Below are 15,160 nucleotides of genomic sequence, written 5' to 3' on the forward strand. Positions count from 1 at the left end.
TTGTATTTGTATGAAATATCCAGATTAGGTAAATCCATAGAGACAGAAAGCAGATTGGTGGTTTCTGGGGGTTAGGGAAAAGGGGGAAACAGGGGTTGATGACCTCATGGGGACAGAGTTTCCCTTTGGGGTGGCAAAAGTGCTTCGGGACTAAGTGGATGTGATGGTTACATCATATTTTGAATGTCCTAAATGCCCCTGAATTGTATATTTGAAAATGGCTAATTTTATGGCTCATGACATTCACGTCGATAAAAATAAGATTCCTCGGACCTCCACGTGGAGAATGAATTGGAGGGGACAAGAATGGAAAGGGGGGAGCAACGGGAAGCTGTGGCAGTGGTCCAGGGGAGAAATGACAGCAGCTTGGGGGAGGGGCCATGGGCCTCTGGTGCTGGAATTGCCTGGGAAATACCCATCACCCAGGCGACTGGACAGGGCTCAGAATTTTAGGACAAAGAGAGAAGAACATGGTGGCTTGGAGGACCGTCTCAGGAGGAGCTTCTACAGCTTCCAGCTGAAGTCACAGCAAAGGCTGAGCTCATCAGGGGGAGGGCAGGAAGCACGAGGCAAAGGGACAGCAGGAGGAGGCCGGGGTGAGGGCTCCAGTGAAGAGTACGATTTTAAATATCCGTCCAGAAAGACAGAGGCGCACCTCACGGTAATCTGAGGGGAAGGGAAGGGTAAGGAAGGCTTGTGTTTGTCGGCGAGGGGACAGCTGAGTGTGCTCTAGGCTCACACAGGAGGAGCCACTGAGGGGGGACAGGGACTGAGGATACCACCTTTGACGGAGCTAGATCAAGAGGATATGGCCTGGCCTGGGAAGGAGCAGGAACATGCCTTCCTCTGAGAACAGAGAGGGGAGGATGTCTGAGAGCGACTCTGATGGGAAAGGTACGACGGTTGTGGCACTTCTGCCCACGTGAGGGGAGAACGTGAGAGGGGCTGCAGAACGTGGGGGCGTTAGAACAGGTCTTGCGGAGAATGTAGTACTAGAGAGGAAACTGGGCCGCACGAAGGATGGCCAAGGAGCCCTGAGAGTCAGGAACGCACCTGTGTAGGGGAGCCAAGCTTCTTGTTATGTAATTTTTTTTTTTTTTTTTCCCGAAAGCACTAGGCCAAAGTAAGAACTAAGGCAGTAATCCTGGTGGGTATATTGTTACAGAAAACACTTTCATCAATCAGCACCCAGAAATAGGATGGGAATAGCGCGAATGAAATTCAAGTAGCCTTCTGAGAAGGAGGATTTGAAAACCTTCCATGTGTAAGCTCCTTCTTCAAAAGAAATGCTATTTAAAACCATATCGGATAAGTAAGTACATATTTAAGTTAGCCAGCAGGAATTATTTTTGCACTTAAATATGTGTATATGTCATATAAATTATTATAATAAAATATAGGTAGCATTTTAAAGGCCTATATACTGAAATTGTATGTTTTAGGAAGTTGTTGAGAATTTTTATATCAGAGATAACATTAAAAAGCTCCCAAACATGTAACAGTGGACTAACGGTTAGTACAAAATACTAAAAGCTGTTGTACTACTTGATTAAGCAAATATTTTGGAGAAATCAACTTGCTTCATCTCCTACTTTGAATACTAGACGTATTATTATAGGTTGTAACCAATTAACTATGGCTTCAGTTGACAGTCTAGAAATTTACTTTTTCCAACAAACACTTAAGGCCTTGCAAGTACAGGGCATCGGGCCATGAACACTACAGAGAGGAAGAAGAAATGGTCCCTGCCATTAGAAAGCTCAAGTTGGGTTCAGGCTCTACAGAAGCCATGGGAGGGGCCGGCCCGGTGGCACAGCAGTTAAGTGTACATGCTCTGCTTTGGCGGCCCGGGGTTTGCTGGTTCGGATCCTGGGTGCAGACATGGCACCCCTTGGCAAGCCATGCTGTGGCAGGCATCCCACATATAAAGCAGAAGAAGATGGGCACAGATGTTAGCTCAGGGCCAGTCTTCCTCAGCAAAAAGAGGAGGATTGGCAGCAGATGTTAGCTCACGGCTAATCTTCCTCAAAAAAAAGAAAAAAAAGTAGTTCATGTGAAAATGCAGCTAACATCCACACCAAGATGAACTAGGAGCTCCTGAGCGCAGAAGGCAGAGCTTTAGAAGACCCCAGGGACCAGAGCTCACTTGTCACCAGGCAGAGGAATGCGTGGTGGGGTCCTCAAGGAGCCTGGCCATGGAAGAGGTTGTATTTGAATTGAAACTTTCCGGGGTGAGAGGAGCAGGTATTTCTCTTAAGAGCAGAAGAGAACATACAAGTAGACCAAAAAGCAAGAACCTTCAGCCGTGAGAAAGAAGGAAATCCTGCAGTTTGCGACAACATGGGTGGACCTTGAGGGTATCCTGCTAAGTGAAAAAGCCAGACAGACAAAGACAGATACTGCATGGTACCACTGATGTATGGAATCTGAGAAGAAAAAAAAAAAGTCAAACTCATAGAAATAGAGAGTGGAAAAGTGGCCGCCAGGCTCTGGGCGGTGGGGAAATAGGGAGAGGTTGGTAAAGGGCACAGATTATCAGCTCTAAGATGAGGAAAGTCTGAGGATCTAATGTATGACATGGTGACTACAGTTGATGACACTGTATTGTACAACTGGAATTTGCTATGAGAGTAGAACTTACACGCTCTCACCAAAAATAAATAAATAAAAAAAAGTGAGGTGATGGTGTGTTAACTAAATGGGGGAATCTTTTCATGACAAATACATCTCTCAAATCACCGTGATGTACACTTCAAATATCTTACAATTTCATGTCAATTATACCTCAATAAAGCTGGAAAAAAATAAAAACCACACACACAAAGCCTGAGCAAAGACACATATCACATCAAGAAAGTCAGAAGGTGTTTGGTCAGTCGACTTGTTGGCTGGAGCACAGCAGGTGCACCAAGGAGCAGGAAGAGGCTCTGAATTTAAGCAGAGAAGGAACTGTGGAGCCTGCCACCAAGAGGATTAGGAGGTAAAGAGGCAAGACTTAGAGCTCGTGTATGGTGTTGACGGATCAGACCTAAATCATGTTAAATGTCAGCACATGAAGAGACCTCGCCACAACCCTGGGCAGTGAGCAAGCGCTCAGTGTGAGTCAGTCATCAGCAGTTATGGGCTGATGTGTGCAGGATGAACTCGACAACTCTAGCCACCTTACGCCAAACGTAGCGAACAGTGACTCTTCATCCCTTATCTCCTACCAAAACCGTCCGCACTTCAGTCTCCGCAGCACAGCAAGTGATACCACAAATGATGTAATTTTCCAAGTCAGGGACCCCTCCCTTCTCACTGCACTCCATACCCAACCAAGCCCTACGGTTTCTGCTTCCAAGATGTATTTTCCATCATTCCACTTTCCTCCATCGTTTCTGCCATCATCTTGCATTTCTTACCCAGACTTCTGCACGGGTTTCCTATCCATATCTCCATTTCTGCTACTCCAGGTTGAAAATATTCAACTCAGAATGACCTTCCAAAACTACAGGCTAGATAGCCTCTCTCTCTCCTCTCTTCAAAGATCCTATTACCTTCCACTTACTTCACCCTTTGCCTTCTGTGGCCTGCAGGACCCCATCTTCCTATCCTTCATTCTCATCACACCCACTCTCTTCGTGCTGGCCAATGCTCTAGACATGCTGCTCACGCCTGTCTCAGACCCACTGCGTGTTCCATTCCCTCAGCCTGAAATGTTAGCCTACGCCCATCCCTCTGCCCTCCTGGCTGGCTCCTTCTCATTCTTCAGTAGCAGCTTCAACATCACCCTCTCAGTGGCTTCCCGTGAGCATCTACTCTAACGCAGCCTCCTTCCCTGCCCACAGGTTATTCTGCCCATTGCCCTTCCGCTGCCTTCACAGCAAACGGCCCTCTTTGAAATTATACTTAGATTTTTGTATTTGTGTGTTTAATGCTTATACTGAATGCTTTCAAGTTTAGGTATTAAAGTGCCAACTCAAATGGTCTTGTGCAAATAAGGACTTTTTGTTATCTCCCCAGTGGGAATCCTGAGGGAGGATGGGGTTCAGAGCTGGCTGAGCCAGCAGTTTGTGATGTCCTGTCCTTTCATGCTCTCCACCAGACTGTCCACAGCATCGTGCTGCCTATTGGACTGGATGTTACCTGCTGATTTCTTCACATTTACTAGGAGACAGGAAGTCTCTCCCTGCAACCAAAGATCTTTCAGTCACATTGGACTAGACTAGGTCACATGTGCTGCTCCCTGTTACCAGGAGGCATGCCTTATGCTGGCTGCCTTGAGTCTGAGCTTCTGACCAAATAAGGAGGAGTTATTATGATTGTCTTAGGATTAATGAGAAATCCAACTCTAAGACCGAGGTCAACTCCTGGAATCAGAGTCATTGCTACACAACAGGGGAGGACTGGGATAAGCCCTCGGGAGGCCCCCATTATCCACTTACATCTCTCCATTCAGAAGAGAAGAGGCCTCGTTCTGCTTAACGCATTCCTCTTCACTCAGCTCCTAGCATAGCGCCTGACACATACGGAAGCCCAAGGAATGTTTGCTGAATTAATGAAGAATTGGGCGAGAGAGTTGAGGAACCAGTCTAGAGGTCATTGATTCGGTGGAAGTACATAGATGGCTCACAAACCAGTCACAAAAAAGGAAAGAGAGAGATGAATGCAAGTGGTACTGTTTACTCAGAGACTGTGGATTTGGCCATTGACCAGACGTGAAATGAGAGAGCGAGAAGGAAGTGCAACAGTCTGAGCCTGGGATCACATGCTGGGTTTAGCCCCCAGGCCTCCTTGCTTCAGCTCAGTGCCCTACCATCCCAAGCAGGAAGGGAAGAAGGGGCCAGGGGCAGAACTGTCAGGCACACATCCTCAAACGGGGGACATAATGGATTCTCGGGGGAGGAGAGGAAATCAGACATTACAGCGGCTTGGAGCCCTCAAAGCTCCACTTGGGCCAACAAAAGCTTGTTAGGGTGAGCTTAAATTAAATAAAAAACTTTTCCTTAGGAGGGGGGCAGTAATGAATTTTCAAAAAGGTTAAGAACACTAATTAAGGGATGGAGAGACCCTATTGAGGAGTCTAGGACGGATAAGAGAGGCCGAAGGAACGCCTAAGAACATCTCAGACGTGTACACATCTACATATATGCCTCCATGTGACACAGACACACACGCACCCCTCAGCTACTAAACAGACCGTCTCATACAGTTATGACAGGCATAGAAACATACCTTTCAACTTAAGATTCTTTTCTACTGAAAAATTAGAAATATTCTGAATATGGCATTGTAGTTCAGCCAGGAAAATCACCCCTCCTCTGCTCAGATACAGACCAAGGAGAACACAGATGAGTCTGAGCTGGTCTGTTTTGATTTTATTATTCTGCCAGATATACATTTTTTAAAAATGTAATCATTAGAGCAGTCCATTGCCACAGGAAAATGAGCTTAAGTGATCTTCCAGAATTGCTTTCCACATACCAGTCACTCTGACATGCAAAATAAACCTGTCTGAGTAAATCTGACCAAGTTTTTCTAATAAAAACATTGATGAAGTTCAGTTGAGCATTCAAAACAAATCAAGAGGAAGAGGAAGAAAGAAAAACTACATCTTCCAAAATTTCTAAAGTAAATGGATCTGAGGAGCAGACAAAGGCACACCACGAGAACGGGCGTGCGTCCGAACTCTGTGTTGTTTGAGCCACAAACAGGACATTTCCTTTCCTAGTCAAGTAAAGCAACCTGGGACACCCTCAGCTTCTGATGCTCGTCCGCACTGATGAGCGATGGTGGCTGGGGGGAGTAAGCGGGCATGGTGGAAGAGAAGGGCCAATATGGGTCACCGCGATGACAAGTCTCCAAGAGCAACTTTTCCCTTTCAACAACAGAGAACATGAAAAACAACGTCTACTCAACATTATATGCAACGCCTGAGGAAGACAAAAGGGAACTTGGAAGGTCAAAGCTTCATAACGCTGTGCGGCATCTTCTACAGCAGCTTCTCATTCAGGGGAGACACTTACCCCAAAGACACGAACGCACTTCCGTCACCGTCTGAGTCGGCTGTACACATTTCATTTCTTTAGCTCTGAGTTTTCTGATTCTTTCTTGAAAACACCAAGGTCCCCCCCATCAAGCAGCTAGTGTCCTGACACAAAGGTTCTCAACTTTAGAAAGCTCTCATGGAGAGACGTAGCTCTCTGGGAAGACAGGAACGTCATCCATTCTCTCCAGCAGTTAGAGAATAACCATTTATTTATTATTAACGACAGGAATTAAGATGCTCAGGAAGGGGGAGCTGTGTTCCACACATTTTTTTAACCTTTGCTTTTAATTTTATGCCATTATATTCTTAAATTGCTTCACACAGCCCAGACGGTCCTGCAGCCCGACGCTGACCGTGGCCTCGACGAGAACCTACTTCCAGTTTGACAGCCAATCTGCTAGGTGACAACGTGAATGTAATCTGCCTTGAGGGACAAGAAGTGGTACATGAACAAATCACCATAACCACCAGACTGGCCGTTCATACAGTTTATTTCACTAGACTGCGATTTTATACACAGTATGAAGGGGTTTCCTGACAGCACACAGCTTACTTTCTGCACTGCTGAAGAACCAGTTTTTTTACATTGTATCATAGTACCCTATCATTAAAACATTATTCAGTGAATTTTTTCCAACTACATATAAACGGAGATTTACCACACACACGGTGCAAGAATGTCTTATAACATATTTGAATCACAAAATGCGAATCTAACATACGCCACTGTAATTAGAACACTACTGTAAAATTACGATGCCCCATGTTACACTTGCCAGGTTAGATTAATTTCTGTATACACCACAAAGCAGTTTGGTGGATAACTTCTGATAATGGGCAGCAGCTTTTAACTATGATTTCAAGAGAAATCTTTTAAGAATCAGAATTCTGAATTTTAAAAACTTCTTCCTTTATGTGTTCAGTATTCTCAGAATCAAAATGGGACATTTTTAAATTTATAGTCTCTAAAACAGAAGAATAAATTCAACCCTCCCTTAGCAGAAAGGCTGGGTTGTAATAATAGGCTTCGTAGAAACCTACAAAAAGCATTGCATTGTATGGGGAGTGGAAATGAGTTAAAAAAAAAAACACCATAAAATTTCTTTAAAAGCTTCTTGGATTCCTCTGGCCCTCCCCACCTCTGTCACACAGAGAAAGAAGACTGCATTACAAGGGACGATGTTTCCACGAAATGACGTTCTAAAGAAAATGTATGTAAACAAGGCAGAGAGAAAGATGTCTTCATTTTCCCATTTTGTGGAGCGGGGCGGTGGGATGACATCAGTTAAAAAAGAAATAGAACTCCTTAATCAAAGAACCACTTTATTACACACAAAACAGCTTGGGATAATTGCTGGAAATTTCTCATGTGTTTCCTTTTCTTTCCCCCAAAGTTTGAGAATGTTTGAAAGTTCAATAAATAGTAGAAAAATAATCCTTTACTTAGAAATTTTGAGATGCATCATTTAGAGCTTAACATGAGTTCCCTACAGCAATTGTGGTACCCAGGTCCCACTGAGGAACAAAGTGATGTCTGGAGAGCCCACGCTTCTTCTGGATGCGCCACGTTCCCGGTCTCCGGGGGAGATTTTTCTCTCTTCCAGTTAAGGAGAGCTCAAGGCTTCTGGCTCCGCAGAACATTCCTCTGGCTCAGCTGAACGAAGCTTCCCAATGTTTCATTTACAGGTCTCGTCTCCGTGTTTGGAGGTTTGCCTTCTGTTCCATTCCGTTAGCGTCATGGCAGGTTCATTAATCAGGCTTATTTCCCCTCCATCTCAGAACCAGCCTCGCATCTTCACAGATGCGATTTTGTTGTCGTCGCTCTTGTTCTGAAACATGGCAGCAGGCAGAAAACGAGTGAACCGACGCTGGAGAAAGCACAAACACCAGGGGTCTCTTGCTGTGGATTTGACGCCGGCTCTCTTTGCCTCCAGAACGTTCTGGGTCTCCCAGCTCCCGTCTTCTCCGGGGGGACGAGGAGACCGTCAGCACTCCGCATCGACGGTGTGTACTGTCACGGCTGCCTGGAGGTGGTGGCTGTGATGCAGCGTGGGGTGATGCAGGCGGCAGTGGTGGGACTTGTGACTCAGGAGGGCGGCAGTCTGCGGGGGGGTGTCCAGGTCCAGATCCTCGTCGTGGTTTCCCACATCGACGCCCGCCGACAGGGGGTCGTTGTTGCATGGGGGATTTTCGCTGTCTTCCTGTGGGCTCATGGTGCTGTAACCTAGAAAATGAACAGAACAGGCAGCTGAGGGCTTCCAGGCGCAGGCAGGAGACGTCACTGAAGATTTCTAGGGCACTGGGAGGCGCTCCTGTCTGTGCTACGTCAGTGCGGACCGTCAGCAGACGCTGGACGGACTTATTTTTAATGAGATCTTCTAACCACATTTTTCTTAGAACAGTTACACAATAAATACATTTTAGATGACTGAGAAAGCATAGATAAGAAAAAAAAAAAAAAAGAACGCTTTCCCCAAACCTCCAAATTAACAAAACAAAAATTAAAATCACCTCACATCCCATCTGGTCCACAGATACCCAGCACTGACTTGTGGGCAACTATCCTCTTACACTTTTCCTCGAGATAAGATTAAGACTGTTTTTCATTTTAAAGAAAAAAAAAAAAAGGCAGTTTTAAGAAAAACATCCTAACAGGACTCAGATCAGTCAGGGGCTGGTGGGAAAGCTGGGCTGCAAAATGCCCAAGTGTGATGCCACAGCAAGACAACAGCGACGACCTGCACACCTGCTCCCCGGCAGGCACTGGCCTCCAGCAGTTCCTGCCTACCCATGAGGCATGCGTTCTAGCATCCATTTTACAGGCGAGGGACGTGATGATCAGAGACATCAACGAACTCGTCTAAAGTTCCAGGACCCAGTGAAACGCTACCTCCACACACACACACAGCAACTGGCAGAAGCATCAACCGTTCTCTGAGTAAGCTGGCTCACTGTATTTAGAGATTAATTTCTTTTGGTATTCTAAGTAATAGATGTTTCAAAAGAAAATGCCCTTGCTGATCAAAGGATTCCATTCCACGAACCCTGGCATGTTTTTAAATATTGCAAAAATCCCCTTCTAAAATTTTGAGAAGTGACAGCTCATTAATATTTCCGCTGCATCTACAGTTAGCATCAATCAGCACTCAGCCGTGAGGAGTGCGAGTCACATTTGCGGCTGCAGAATTGATGCGCTTGCATACAGCCAAGCAGGAATGGTTTGTGGTTGAAAATCTATGTTCTGTGCAAAAGGAGAAAGGCAATTCTCTGTCCTCAATGAATCATTTCTCAAATGACAGGATTATTTCAGTCAGTCCAACTCAACACGTATTTCTTGGGCACATACTATGGACCCGACACTGTGTTGGGCATCACAGCAGACGTCAGGACGAAAACCTGGTCCCTGCACAAAGGAGCTGAAAGGCTAGTGCTTGAGAAATAAAACAAGGACAAGCACAACTCAATTCAATTATTCATTTACTGAAGACGGTTTTGGGGCTGGAGGCAGAGACTATGAAACATGGATAAGAGATGGCTCTTTTCCTCAAGGATTTCACAACCGAGTATGAAACAGATATTCATGAAGCTGGGTTCACTCTAATGCGGATAATGGTAAATGCTATAATGGCAATCCAGAAGAGGGAGCAACTAATTCCGACTGGGGGAATTGGAAAGCATCACAGAAGAAGGCATATTTTAGTCGGGCTTCAGTGGATGAATAGGAGTTTGCTAAGTGACTATGAGCAAGGGAACAGGTGAGCAGAGCCCCACGGGGTGCAAGTGAGGCCGTCCTGTACCCCATGGCCACGAGGAGTGCGAGCAGTAGCTGAGAACAGGGCAGGTGGAAGGTGGAAAGGTCAGGTCAGAAAGCCACAGCAAAGCGTAGAAAAGGGAGAGAGATTTTGAGTAGACTGAAAAAAAAATGCATGATCATTTCTGTGTTTTAAAGAGTTCTGGTAGCAATTTGGAAGATGAATAAAAAGGAGAGGAAGGGGGCAGTTAGGTTATTGCAACAGCCCAGACGAGAGATGGAGAATTAAGACTAAGGGTACGGGATCGGACAGACTGAAATGCTACCTCGGGGTGGAAACAATAGAAGCTGGTTAGCAGCTGGGGGTTGCGGGGGGTGAGGGGTGGTTAAAGGGGACAGCAGCTTGAGTCAGGACGGTAAGAGATGGAGACTTGGAGATCCCGAGTCTCGGGGAAGAAAATGAACATTTTTGGGGGGCACATCTTGATTTTGAGAGTCTGTGCCTCACATACGTGATGTCACGAGAGTCAGGGTGGAAGCGGGAGGTCACCGATGTGTGTCTATCATTCTTGATGCCCTCTGGTGCCAGGGGCCAGGCTGGCGGCTCAACAGAAAGAGGGGTAAGGGGAGGCCCAGCTCCTGAGAAGCCCAGTCAGGATGGGGAAAGACACCGGAAGGACCAGCAAAGCAGGTTAATGCAGCTGAGGACACCTGAGGAGGTGACCCTTCAGGCAGCCCGGAGGGGAGAGAAGGGCTTCATCAGGTAGAGAGGAGTAGAGAGGTGCTGCGGGTGGAGAGGCGAGCACAGACACAGCAGCCTGGAAGATGCCAGCGCATCTCGGGAAGGGTGACAAGCTCGATGGGTAAGAGGAAGAAGCAGGAGATGCGGCTGGAGATGCAGTGGGACAGGCAGGGTCAGACCAGATCAAGAAGGCTGTCAAAGCAATGAGCTAGGATTTAGTGACAGTCAAGGGCAGGTGGGGTGGGTGGGTGGCAGTGACATGATGTGTGCTTTAAGAGGATCTCTTGGGGCAATGAGGAGGCTGGACAAGGAAGGAGGGATCAGAGGCTCAGAGGACAGGGGGCGGGGGCCTGGGGCCTGAGGAGATGGCAAGGACCTGAAGTAGGATGGGAGCAGCGTTTGACTGGAGCAAGCAGCTGGCTTCAAGAGGCTGTTCCAGTGCAGAGTAGGCTGGATCCGGTGACCAAACGGCCTTGTCTGGGGAAGATGCCAGGAGGACTGCCATCCTCGGGTAAGGTCAAGGTTTCCCGGTTCAGAAGCTGGGCAAACAGTGATGCCTTTACCCAAGATTAAGAGATCAGGAGCCAGAATGAGTCTCTCCGCTTTGGCAGCACCAAGCCTAGAATGTGCTGTAGGCTCCATCTCAGCTACAAAGTGCTATGGATGCTGAAACCACCTTATGCTCCACACGTACGGGACTAAAGAAGAAAACACGGCTTTAGAAAAAACCTCTGTGCCTGTGTTGATTATTTTCAGTTAACTTTTAGTGTTAGGCTGTCTCCATCTTGTCTCCAAATACTCCTGGATGGCTTCCTATCTCTGCTCATTTACAAGCACCCACAGTAACTGATAATTCACTTTCACATTCACAGCGTAAAATGCACGGCGGTCCTTCTGCCTGGCTCACCCTCCCACTTTCCCGCATCTTGCTGTTGTGCTTTGTGCCTCAGTCTGAAGGTCTTCTCTGGGAAGCCGTCCCAACCACCCCCGCCCCCCGGCTCTGCCAACCCACATGGGTCTGGTGCCTCTTCTATGAGTTCGAACGGCTTTCTCTGCACATCTCTGTCTTAGATTTTGCTGTATTACAATAAAATATAGGGCTGTCTTGTCCATTAGCAAATTCTTTCTTAAAGCACAAGGACTTATTTACCTCAGTCCTCCTAGTATTCAACACAATCCGTCATGCAAAGGAGGTATTAATTAAAAAAAACTCACCTACTCTATTCCCAAAGCTGGCCCGAGTGAATTTGCTTAGTTATCTGTGTTCTGTCTGCTGTCATTCACCCGAGCATTCACTGGGCCCTGCCCAGGGGTTCTGAGTCCAAGGATGCTCTGAACCCGGCTGCTTGCAGGCCCAGGGTTGGTGATGGTGCAGCTGTCCCCGAGGCAACGGAGGGCACCCCCATTTCTCCTGATGTGTTCAGATAAGAACCCTCAGCAGGGGCCCTTCCAAAGGGAACCCCTGGCTCTGGGGCCATTTCGTATAATTTCTCAGTGTGATACTATTGCTCAACCCCTCGGTAACTTACTCAGGCCTCCTCTTATCTCAGTAATTAATGAAAATCTGGAGGGAGGAAGCAGAAAGCTGTGAAGCAGCAGGAGAAAGCCAGACACATGCTCTCCCTTCGCAAATTAATGGAGTGTTTACTCAGTGCCAGGCAGTTCTGAGTGCTGGCAGCAGTGACGAAGACAGGCTGGTCTCTGACTCACGGAGGAGAAAGCGCTATTTAAAACACAAAGGATATTCACAGGCACTTTCAAAGGAAAAATAACTTTACTATTCAAAGTGGATGCAGAAAAGTCTATGCAAAGAGGATCTTGAGTGAGAAACAGGCTTGAGGAAGGAGACCAGGCCCCCATTAAGAATGGAAGAGTACTCTAGGCTTCTGCTTCTGTTTTTATCTGATGGCTCCTAAGAAGCGTTCTGCATGGTTAGGGACATTGGGTCCCGCGGGGGACTCACCACCTTGTGGTCACAGAGAGTAACTGCAGGAGAGTATCCGGGCATCTCTGGAAAGTGGTCCTGGGCTGCGCTACCAGCTTCAGACCAGGTTTTCAAGGTTCAGCATTTGCCTTGAGTCTTTTGGAATATGCTTCGCTAGGAGGAATTTTCCTTTCACAAGGAAAAAATGTTGCTTAACACACACTTGCGTGAAGTTTCCAATGTGATGGTAACCAAAACACAGATTCACAGGAACAAATATATATTGGTGGTTTTTAACTTAAAAATAAGCCAGTTGATGATGAGATAGAACATGATATTTTCAAGAGAAATAATGGGCAAAGCAGATGTATAATTACAAGCACAGACAGGTGCTAGCTGTTTCTAAGCTCCCCTGCGAGGGTAACAGTTAATAGTTGAGCTCTGAAAACAGTCATTCCAAGTGGTCCCAGAATAGTGACAGAATGATTCTACTTTTCAAAAAGGATTCTTATTTTGAGCAGTTTTTTTCAACAAACAAATTAAAATTAGATTCATTTGAAATACAAAACTCTGTTGGCCACATGAAATACTTCTAAATAAAAATGCAGCCTGAAATCTCCAAATTTAGCTTGTTAACAGTCGGCTTCAATTCCAGGAATATCACAGCTCTGAACCATACCACAAGTCTAGTCTGCTCAGTACAAACTTATACATTTATATTTTTAATTCTTTTGAGTTTCCTTTTGTGTATCAGATCCAAGGACTCATGTGGAAATATGCTCTCCGGTAGCACAGAGCATGTGCTGTGACCCTACCAGCTCAAGGGTCGGCACCAGCGCCACCTCCCCACTGGCGTCGTCCATGATTTACTTGCAGATAAACTTGAACTCTCTCCCCAACTTCTTTGTCCCCTCTTTTAAGGAAGCTGTCACAGGCAGCCTTTCATCAGTCTTATGAATGCATGCATTTGTTTACAGGTTCCTCCTAGATTGTAAATTCCCTGAGGGCAGAGTCGGCATGGAGGCGGGAGGGCCACCCTGAGCTCCTCCCTGCCATATGTGATTTCACTTCACCCTCACGACAGCTTTACCAGGTAGGAATTTCTAATCTCGTTTTAATAATTAGGAAGCTGAGGTCCAAAGTAGCTTCACTAAGTCTCAGCTTGCAGAGAGGGAGAGAGGCGGGATGCTAGGCGACCTCTCCCTGACCCTTTCTGATAAGCAATCTGCTGCCTCAGAGATGCTGTCCGTCCTTCTCCAGCTCCCTCCCTGTGCCCAGCAAACAGCAGACGCCCAGTCCCCTCACCAAACAGGAGATGAGCAAGAGGCATGCAGACAGAACAATCAGATTAGATCTTTGTTTTCATGTGTACCCATGGCTTATCCTCCAGGCATTACAGGGACATTAACCGGATGCTGCCAATTGTAGTGACCCGCCGTGCAGGTGCACAGATGTGACAACATGCAGTTAAATGCAACCGATTCTGTGGTGCATTTGGAATTTTGTCGAATGTCACTGTCTTCCAGTTCTTTTGGTGGTGCATTCTGTCTGCACGAGAAACTATTTTTCATTCCTTGGGGATAACAGGGATCCAATTATTGTGAAAAATGAAAGAAAGCAAGCCCTTAGCTAGAAGCCCTGGCTTTCAGATACTGATGCTGCTGCTCTCCTCCTTTTATCTCAGCTGTTGCTTCATCTGCCATTTTACTAAGACGACGGGACTGCTAATGGAACAGCATAACCTTGCTCAGAATTCCAGCTTTGTGTTCAAGCAATTTCTGGGGGGGGGGGGGGGGGGGATGGACGAGAAAGGATTCAGAATTTCTGCTGAATAAGAAATTATTTCTGTTGAACTTTAGTAGCCTCAAACCTGTTTTATTATTCAAAGGAGAAGAGCCACAGAACTGCCTGGCAGAACGAATTTATGCAGGTTCAAAGGTTTTCAGGGAAAAAAGGCAGAAAGTCAAAGAAACTGAAAAATTTAAGTTGTGCTTTGCCTCTCCATAGAAACCCAGAGTTTCTATTTAGTTGGTGGGAACAATGTCATTCAAAGCCCAAATTAAGAGTCTCCAACTTACAAACCAGAGCTTTGGCTTCTCCTATTTTCCAAAGGGCGTTGGAATCTCCAGCTGTCGTGTAAAAGGCAGTCGTGGCTGCTCTGCTGAATATCTACTCCTAAATTTTTTAGCACAGGTGTGGGAGCACACTGTTTGAAGACATTTTTTTTTTTTTCCAGGGTAGATGTGGAGAAAGCAGAGTCAAAAAGGCATAGATGCATTATATATGCATTAAAAAAAACCCTGATTCTGGGAAGAAAATAAAGATTTCTGGAAAATTAAACAGCTCTATGAAAAATAAAAAGGTTTTACCATCATAGGAAAGTCCTTCCGCTCCTGACATGTTTTCGTGGGACTGTGGCAGGGGCACTCAGAGAGCAGGATTCACCTGCTGTTCTCCATGACAACAAGCCACACAATGCTGAGAAGGCGAGAAGGCACGTGGCGGCCAGGTCTTCAGCAGCACATGTGGACTTTATAATCTGTAGCTCAGTTAGCACTCGGCGCCTCTTCACAGCTAAGCCCCAACCCTTTGTGATCACCTCACAGGCACTTTACACAACTCCACAACTTTGTACACCCTGGTCCCTTTGCCCCTAACTCTTCTTCAACTTTCCTTCAAGCCTCAGTGCAAACGTTGTCCCTTTGGTGAGGACTT

The 15,160-nt window shown here is 46.3% G+C and overlaps 1 protein-coding gene and 1 long non-coding RNA gene across 3 annotated transcripts in view; one reads left to right on the top strand and one right to left on the bottom strand.

Annotated features, from left to right (window-relative positions):
• The first annotated feature begins 452 nt into the window (after nt 1-452).
• LOC111773629 (uncharacterized) lies at nt 453-14,821 on the top strand. Its single transcript, XR_002808299.2, has 3 exons — nt 453-661; nt 13,423-13,538; nt 14,130-14,821. It is a non-coding gene; the product is annotated as an uncharacterized lncRNA (long non-coding RNA).
• Nucleotides 6,502-15,160, bottom strand: part of CACHD1 (cache domain containing 1) — a 197,350-nt gene continuing 188,691 nt past the window's right edge. For both annotated transcript variants that reach the window (XM_023641952.2, XM_023641953.2), the window contains one exon: nt 6,502-8,252. In XM_023641952.2, the coding sequence (XP_023497720.2) occupies nt 8,014-8,252 (239 nt within the window). In that variant the 3' untranslated portion in view covers nt 6,502-8,013. The remainder of the gene's footprint in view (nt 8,253-15,160) is intronic.

This window comes from Equus caballus, chromosome 5, assembly GCF_041296265.1.
Source record: "Equus caballus isolate H_3958 breed thoroughbred chromosome 5, TB-T2T, whole genome shotgun sequence".
Taxonomy (NCBI): Eukaryota; Metazoa; Chordata; class Mammalia; order Perissodactyla; family Equidae; genus Equus; species Equus caballus.